At 40.5% G+C, this 8523-nt stretch overlaps 1 protein-coding gene across 1 annotated transcript in view; it reads right to left on the bottom strand.

The window, feature by feature from the left end:
* Window positions 1-538: 538 nt before the first annotated feature.
* eps8l3a (EPS8-like 3a) overlaps window positions 539-8523 on the bottom strand; it is a 10928-nt gene continuing 2943 nt past the window's right edge. Inside the window, exons 6-20 of the mRNA XM_037679532.1 lie at window positions 7772-7921; window positions 7607-7671; window positions 7366-7445; window positions 6581-6732; window positions 6365-6470; window positions 5101-5174; window positions 4950-5024; window positions 4582-4727; window positions 4197-4470; window positions 4066-4109; window positions 3899-3995; window positions 3690-3794; window positions 3488-3573; window positions 750-882; window positions 539-658 (exon numbers count right to left, since the gene is read on the bottom strand). Coding sequence (XP_037535460.1) covers window positions 647-658; window positions 750-882; window positions 3488-3573; window positions 3690-3794; window positions 3899-3995; window positions 4066-4109; window positions 4197-4470; window positions 4582-4727; window positions 4950-5024; window positions 5101-5174; window positions 6365-6470; window positions 6581-6732; window positions 7366-7445; window positions 7607-7671; window positions 7772-7921 — 1599 coding nt within the window. The 3' untranslated portion in view covers window positions 539-646. The remainder of the gene's footprint in view (window positions 659-749; window positions 883-3487; window positions 3574-3689; window positions 3795-3898; window positions 3996-4065; window positions 4110-4196; window positions 4471-4581; window positions 4728-4949; window positions 5025-5100; window positions 5175-6364; window positions 6471-6580; window positions 6733-7365; window positions 7446-7606; window positions 7672-7771; window positions 7922-8523) is intronic.

Consider the following 8523-nt stretch of genomic DNA (forward strand, 5'->3'; position numbering starts at 1 on the left):
TGTGGACAGCCTTCCCAGAAGAGTCGAAGCTGTTGTAGCTGCAAAGGGTGGACCAACGTCATATTGAACCCTACGGATTAGGAATGGGATGTTACTTAAACTCATATGTGAGTCAAGGCAGCTGAGCAAATACATTTGGCAATGTAGTGTATGTATTTAGGATGAAGTACTGGCGTTCTGTTTAATATTATATATACAGTAGGTCTGTGTTCTTGTAAACTGACTAAACCAAAACATTGTGTACATAGTGTGTGTGTGTATATGTGTGTATATATATATACCTTTATCATCTGTGCCAAATGTGGTTCACGGGTCACCATTTGATGACCAAGTTACCAAAACAAGACTCAGAGCGTGTGAGCATTTTATTCAATTTATCAACATATTTTACATTTTATCCTACAACATCTTAATTGAAATACATTTTAACATATATGTTTGAAACATTTGGCATTCTTATTTAAATTTCAAGGTGACTTTTTTATTATCTGGTAAAATAAGTGGAATTTATTTTAAAAAAGTGACTTTATGCAGCTTGTAAACCTGGTGCTTTCTTGTCTTTGTCTTATTTAAATCATCCAGTTTTTGTCCCGCAGAGCTCGTCTCTGTCTTCAGTGATGTTTCTCCTCTTCAGTGTTGGTGTCTCTTAGCCGACATTCTGGGTGTTAAAAAGAAAGAGGGCCATCAATGTTCAAACCAGCAGGATGACGATGAACGGTGGGAAGAAATTAAGCTGATGTGTAACTTGCCTCCAGGGTGGACTTGACTGCCTGTAACTGGAAGAAGACTCGTCCTCCTTCCTCTGGACACACCGTCTTCAGCTCCTCTCTGCTCATCCCCAGCAGCACCGAGCCACTCAGGACGCCCAGACAGCGCACAGTGCTGCAGGGGACAAAATCAAATAGAGAAAACATCATTTCCTGTGAAAATGCAGTGTGAATACTTAATACTGAACTTGTTGAATACAGCTGAAATTAGCTAAAAACATGCTGAAATGTAGATGAAATGGAAGAACAAGCCCAAGTTAGCAGGAGCAGAAAGAACACAAATTTGCTGAATTAGGTTTAAATAAGCAGAAATTAGCACAAAAATTAGGAAATTAGTTCAAAAGCTGAAATTAGCTAAAAATAGTTGAAATGGCAGAAAGAAGCTGAAATTACCAGAAGGAAGTGGAAAGAACTGAAATGAGCTAAAACAATTCTGTGTTTTTGTTGTTTTTTATGTTTTTTTATATGGATCTTATATTGTGTCTGAAATAAAGTAAATGATGATGATGAATGTGGAATTAGCTGACAAGGCTAAATTTAACACAAACACAGCTAAATAGTAGCTGAAATAGAAAATGCTGAAACTAGCAGAAATAAGCTGAAAGGAACGTAACAAGCTTAAATTAGCATAAAAAAGTTGATTAGGCTGAAATTCACAGAAATTAACACAAAAACATAAATTTAGTTCAGAACAGCTGAAATTAGCTAAGAAATGCTAAAAAGTTGTCTGAAAAGATAGAACAAGCTTAAATTAGCAGATGGAAGTGGAAAGTGCAAAAATTTTCCATAAGAGGCAGAAAGAAGCAGAAATTAGCACAAAAAATGGAAATTATCTTGAAATTAGCCCCCCCAAAAAAACCTGCTGAAAATTAGCTAAAAAAGCAGAAAGGAGCTTAAGCTACCAGAAGAAAGTGGAGAGAACATTTTTGCTGAATTACACTGAAAAAAAGTTGAAATGAGTGTAAAATATGTGGAATTAGCTGAAAAAGCTAAACTGAGCACAAAACAGCTAAATAGCAGCTAAAAGAGCAGAAAATGCTGAAACTTGCAGAAATAAGCTGAAAGGAGCATAACAAGCTACAATTAGCCGACAGAAGTTAGAAGAAGCACAAAAATTTAGTTAGCAGAAAGAATCAGAAAGGAGCACAAAACAACTGACAAAAACAGCTGAAATTAGCTGAAAGTAGTAGAATTTTTTAAAAAATTTGCACAAGGAAGCTGAAAGAAACTGAACCAGAACAAAATGTGAAAGGAGCAGTAAAAGGTTGTAAACAACTCGAAAGATCTGAAGGATGCAAAATGAGCTCAATTCATTTTCTATGAGGAAAAAAAGTGAAGAAAAAGCTAAATATTTAAAAAATATATATAAAGTTGCACCAATACTAAACGTCATAGCAGGATCGTCCTGAAAGAGCTGAACATTTTGATATATGATTTGTTGAATTAGCACAAAAATTGTGGAACGAGAAAGATGCTGAAAGATGTACGGAAGAAAAATGGATCGCAATGGTGTGAATGTTTCATGAACATTCACACAATAAATAATTGGTACACACAAACAGTAAGCTTGGTTCATGTGTAACAACCAAACAGGAAATGAGCACAGGTTTCCTCAGTCTGCCTTCAAAACAGCACATCGTTAGTGTGTGATTCCTAAAGTTACATTTATAAAATTACATTTTCCTCTGAAATCCTTCTCAAGATGGATAAAAACCTACAAAACAACATTAGAGATAATGTCCGTATGTGCATCTAATATTTAGTTTTTTCCAGTCATTAAAGAAAAAGGTTTTCAGGAAACCTTCAGGCCCATAAGCTGAGTCCATTTGGCCTTGCTACATCTGGATTCTGATGCCATCCAACAATCGTAAAGATCCACAGTGTTTGTGTTTCAGCTCGACTCACTTGGAACCACGGCCGAGTGGGTCCTAAGAACCGAGTTGGAAGCGAGTGAGACCATCCAATGGAAAGACTCGAGTCGGCCCAAGTAGGGCTAATGGAAAAAGGCCAAAAGATCCTGACGACCCTCAGGAGGGAATGAAGGGGTAGCAATTTTCAGGTGAGTTCAGCTCGCTGGAACGGAGAATCTTGCCATACATTTTTTTTTTTTAATTGAAAAAGCTCCTCGAATGAGAAGAAAAACGTCTTCATCTACCAGAAAAGAAGTCAAGTTGCCTCGTAGTATCGCTGTTCTGTCAAAAGGGTGTCAGCAAAGGTCAAAGGAAACGTTTACAAGCCAGTGGTGAGACCAGATATGCTGTATGGTCTGGAGACAGTGGCACTGACAAAAAGCCAGTGGAAAGAACTGGAAGTGATGGAAATGAAGATGTTGAGGTTCTTCTTAAGAGTTTCAAAATATTAAGAATGAGATCATCAGAGGTACAGCACAGGTTGAACAACTGGGAGATAAAGTTAGAGAGGCCAGACTGAGATGGTTTGGACATGTCCAGAAGAGGGACAGTGGACATATTGGTAAGGATGTTAGAAATCTGGATACAGTCAGAGAGGACAAAGGATGCAGAGGACAGAGATGGAGGAGGATGACTCTCAGTGGAGACTCTTGTAGAGGGAAAAGCCGAAAGAAGAAGAAAAAAAAAGAATAGTATTGCTGTTATTAGGATGTGAAAGGTTAGAAGGTTGAGTGTTGCTGTTCCATCCAGTCATGTATGAACGTTTGAAGTCTTCTAAAAAAAACACGTTTATGATCTGCATTGACCTACATTTGGCTGAAGCCCTTGTCCTCGAGCCACACTTTCACTTCTGGTGGTCTGGATCTCCTCGTTAAGACGGGAGTTGCTTCAGTTTGCTAAGAGAACAAAACATGGATTTTTACTTCATGTGTGTTGGCCTTCTGTTTCTTGACTCTTGAGCTTCTGCTGATCTGCTTCAGTTCTGGTGTGTTTGTGTGCGAGCGGCGCCCACCGTGTCGGGCTGCTCGTCAGCAGCTTCCAGGACGTTGTTGGGGACGTATCCCTCCTCCCCGCTGCTGTTCCTCACTCTCCACCACTGCTTGGACTTGTCCAACAGCTGCGGACAAACAGAAACTGAATGTAACCTTGAAAAAAGTTGTTTGGATCATTATTTGTTTCAGTGTCATCAAGTCTTTGGATTGAAGAAAAGCAGACGTTCACCTCCACCGTTTCTCCTCTCCTGACAGTGAGCTCTATGTGGTTCCTTGAAATGAAGTCATGCTTCACACGCATGGGATGGAATTTGGTCTCATTCAAGCTGGAAAAAAAAAAAAGGTTAAAGTTTGAAGCATCCCTGAAGTAGAATCTGTGTGTTTGTGTGTGTGTACCGTGTTTTCTGTGGAGGTGGTGGTGGCTTCCACTTGGCAGGAGTCTGCTCAGAAGAACAAAAGTCTCTCTTGTAGTGCTTTGTTTTACTTCTGACTAGGATTAGGAGAATGTGATTAGAAATGATCCTCACCTGATGGTTTGGTCCGTTTGCTGATGGATGTGAAGGTTTTGTGCTGGGTGCAGGTTGTGGACTGGGTGCAGGTCGTGGACTGGGTGCAGGTCGTGGATTGGGTGCAGGTTGTGGACTGGGTGCAGGTCGTGGATTGGGTGCAGGTCGTGGACTCTGCCGTCTGCGTTCAGGGTTGTTCGGCAGGGGGGCCTCTACAACTTCAGGGGGCTGCCAGCCATCTGAGAACTCCAGGGTGTAGGTTGGGATGTCTTCATCTTCCTCTGGCCATCTGGTGCTAGTGACAAAGCCCACATGGATCATCGCCTCACAGCAGTAACTTCAACAAGAGCGCAACAGTTCTTGGATCTTATGAAATGAACGAAAGCTGTCAAATGTCTTCTCATACCTGGGGATGTTCCAGGCGTCACCCAGAGTCTGCCACAGCTGGTCCTCCTCTGTGGACGCCTCCTCGCTCAGGAGACGGATGCACTCGGGGCTCAGCAGGGGGGCTACGATGGTCGGAGGCAGAGCTTCAGAGCAGTGAGACACCACCTGGGGGGAAATGAACAACCTGTTGACAGAAGTGCAGCGAGACGCGTTTCCATCTAACAATCTGCTGAAGCAGGTTGAAGCAGAAGACCCTCATGAAAAAATTAACAGTTGTGTTCAAAAGTTTTAGACCACCCATAGACTTTTTGTACCTGACCTCCAGTTATACAACCTTTCAAAAGTTGAGAAATCCTTGAATGAAACTAAACACTTAGTGTCGCTTACGTATGTTAAAGCAGAGAACAAGAAGTGGACGAGCTCAGGAGCACTTGGGTCATTGATCTTCCCGTTGAGCTCTGCCTGTAAAAAGTTGCACAACGTGGCGTTAATGAGAGAACGAGGGATGAAGGGACTGTGCGTGAATAAAGACACGAACCAGAAGATTGAAGCCACTTTTGATTTTACGAAGACATTCTGTGAATTCCTCATCAGAAGGCATGCCATTCGCACCTAAAACCAAATGAAACACAGCACACATAAAGTGTGTGTAAAAGTGCATTTTATGTTCATTCAAACGTTATTTATACAGGTTAGTCTCATTGAGCCGTGAGGACTCATTTACAAGAGAGACCTGATTTAAACAAAGAACACAGATGAGTTAAAGACAACAATAGACAATCATTAAAAAAAAACATACAAAACGATAAGTAAAAAAATGACATAAACCGAAACAAAAACAGCTACATTATAAAGCGATGTAAAATACTAAAAAACAGTCGACAACTTCAGATCTTTTTGCAAGGTGTTGCAGGAGCGGCGTAAGAGAAGGCCCTTGCCTAGTTTGGTCCGCACTGAGGGGACACTGCAGGTAATAATGTCCTGAGAGCGCACGCTGTAGCTGCACTCACACAGCGACATGTAGGAGGAGATGTATGAAGGCAACAGACCAAGAAGTGATTTAAAGATGAAAATGTACCAGTGAGAGAGCCTGCGTGAAGTTAATGATGACCAGTTAACCAGTGAATACAGGGTGCAGTGGTGGGTACTGTAGTTACAGCCAGTTATGAATATTAGTGTACCGTTATAAACAGCATCCAGCATCTGCAGGGTGCTTGTAGGAGCATTCATGTAGACAATGTCATCGTAGTCAATGGACGGAAGGAAAGTAGCAGTTACAAGGCTTTTCCTAGCATTCAGTGTTAGACAGGCTCTATTTCTGAAAAGGAAACCCTGTTTTACTTTCAATTTCTTTACCAAGTTTTTGACATGAGGCTGAAAAAGAGATGCAAATCAACCAAGACTCCCAAGTATTTGTAAGAATCGACAAACTCATTAGGAACACCATTCGTAGACAAGATAGAAGGAAGGACTGCTGGTACCAACTTCCTGTTTGAAAACAACATCCCTTTGGTTTTATCAAAATTTAGCATCAGTTTGAGACGGAACAGATCTGACTGGATGATGTCAGACTGTAAAAGCTGGAAAACCTTAACAACTGTTCTAGTTCGACAATAAACAACAGTATAGTCACTGTAGAAATTTAAGGATGCAACAGGAATGATCTGACCTACATTATTTATATAGATTGTGAAAAGGGTGGATCCTAATACTGGGCCTTGTGGTACGCCATTGTTGACAGTTAGAAAGCTGGTTGTATGGTGTATGTATGTTTAAAGCGCATACATTGTACATTGACTTACCTTGTCCTTTTTTCTTTTTTCTTTTTTTCTTTCCATTTTTAGCTTCCATCGCACCGACTTTCCCCATGAAGATCTCTATGTCTCCTATGATATGGTTTAAAATATCCTTCAAGAAAAGTAAGAAGAGCTATTAAAACAACAAATACCATAAAATGTTTTTCAAATGTGCAGAATGCAAAGGTGACTTGTGAATTTCCTTCATCATATAAAACTAACCACGTTCCGGTCCCGTTCTGTGTACGAACGGAGAAGAGGTGGACGGGTGGAAGGTTGCGGTGATGGGCTCCTCTTCCTGGGGGTCAATGTTCGCTCCTCTTCCTCCTCATCCGGAGGCAGATCCAGTTCAGACTCAAGAGATTCAGTCTCTACTGGACGAACAGACCAAAAGAAATTTTAAAAAGTGCTGCAGATGCTATCAGACCAGCTGCAGGTGGAGCTGTGAGTTTATATGAAAGTGACTTCACTTTAACATAAAATATTCAAAATTACCCTTTTTCACTCACTGGTATACATGTTTAGCCATCGAAGACAAGTAAGATATTAATTGTTCATAACCTTTCTACAGAACTCCACTTGAAAAGGTCTGAACTATCACTTTAATTTGACAAATATGGTAGTTCTGTTCACAAACAATCAGAATCAAAAGGTCTACTGACAATAGAGGCAGACACTGAATGCAGTAAACGTAAATGAGCCTGACTGGACCTGTGGTCCTGCAGAACATCTGGAGTGAATTCATGGGTCTGACAGCGAAGCACGGAGGAGGGAGTGTCATGATTGCTTGTGCAAGTTTCCAAAGCAGAAGCTAAGAAGTGAAACCATTAAAATATTTCTCAACTGAACAAACTGAACTGCTTTTATTAGATGTATAAATGTTTGTTGCTGTTAGTTTCTCTGTCATTTTAACCAACTTGCAGCAGACCTGAAAAGTTTTAAATGAAATAAATAATCCAACAGTGACGTGATATTTCATCAGGCTGCACTGATAAAGAAAATCTCACCGTTTTCAGCAGCAGGCCTCGGTGGAGCTGAATAAACAGCAGCGTTTGCTCTTTCCTTGCTGCTCACAACTTTTGCATAGCTGTTTCAAAACAAAAGAAAAACGCACTTTAATGTGAAAACTAAAAAAAATAAATCATAGTTTCTACAGTGTTTGTACACATCATGTTCAGTGTTTGTACATGTCATGTTCAGTGTTTGTACACGTCATGTTCAGTGTTTGTACACGCCATGTTACCGTACATGGGGCGTGGATCGTCTTTCCTCTCTAAAAGCGCTCGCGTTAAACTCTTCTGGACATAATCAGCCTGAAAACCAGAAGAAACGTTCACGTGTGATTTCTCACATGTGATTTCTCACATGTGATCACAGCCATGTTCAGGTGTGTGTGCGTGCGTGTGTTCTCACCCTGACTTCGTCACACTGGAACATGAAGATGGTGCTGGTGTGTTTTCTTGTGTTCTGGACGAACACGGTGAGCAGAGAGTCGAACACCTCGACGTCCAGCACCGCCTTCAGCTCCTGGACATTACTGAGAGGGATGGACTCGAGCTCCTCCTGAGGTAAACAACAACAACAAACCGAGTGTTTACATGTAAACGACTGTCAGAACAGACACAAATGCCAGTACGTGCATGAAAACGAGTCAGTTGTAAGGTCATAATGAACAGAAAATGAACATTTAATTCAACTGGAACAGCAGATTAGATCAACCTTTGTTTTATTTTTGCAGCCATTTAAATTTTTAATTTTTGTATGTTTCATTAATTTTAAATATATTATTGTTACATCAAATAATGTTGTTATATGTAATAGTTTCTGCCTTTTCTGATTGTTTAAATTGTTCAAATGATTCACAAAGTTTGTTTTCTCAGTCATCCAGGTATATAACAACAAAAAAGGTTGAATCATGTCATCTGGACTTCGTTTTTTTTGTTAAAAAGAAACGTTTCACCCCTCATCCAAGAGGCTTCGTCAGTCTGAGGCCTAGCCATCTGGTATTACCCAGAAGCCACTCTGACTCTTGTGTTTCAAGCCTGCCTCAGATACCCCTGAAGTCTGGCCTTTTCACTAATGGTTTCAAAAACACAAAGTTTGTTTTCTCAGTCATCCAGTATGTTGTTATATACCTGGATGACTGAGAAAACAAACTTTGTGTT

This window comes from Nematolebias whitei, chromosome 7 (assembly GCF_014905685.2).
Source record: "Nematolebias whitei isolate Nwh7 chromosome 7, NemWhi1, whole genome shotgun sequence".
NCBI lineage: Eukaryota > Metazoa > Chordata > Actinopteri > Cyprinodontiformes > Rivulidae > Nematolebias > Nematolebias whitei.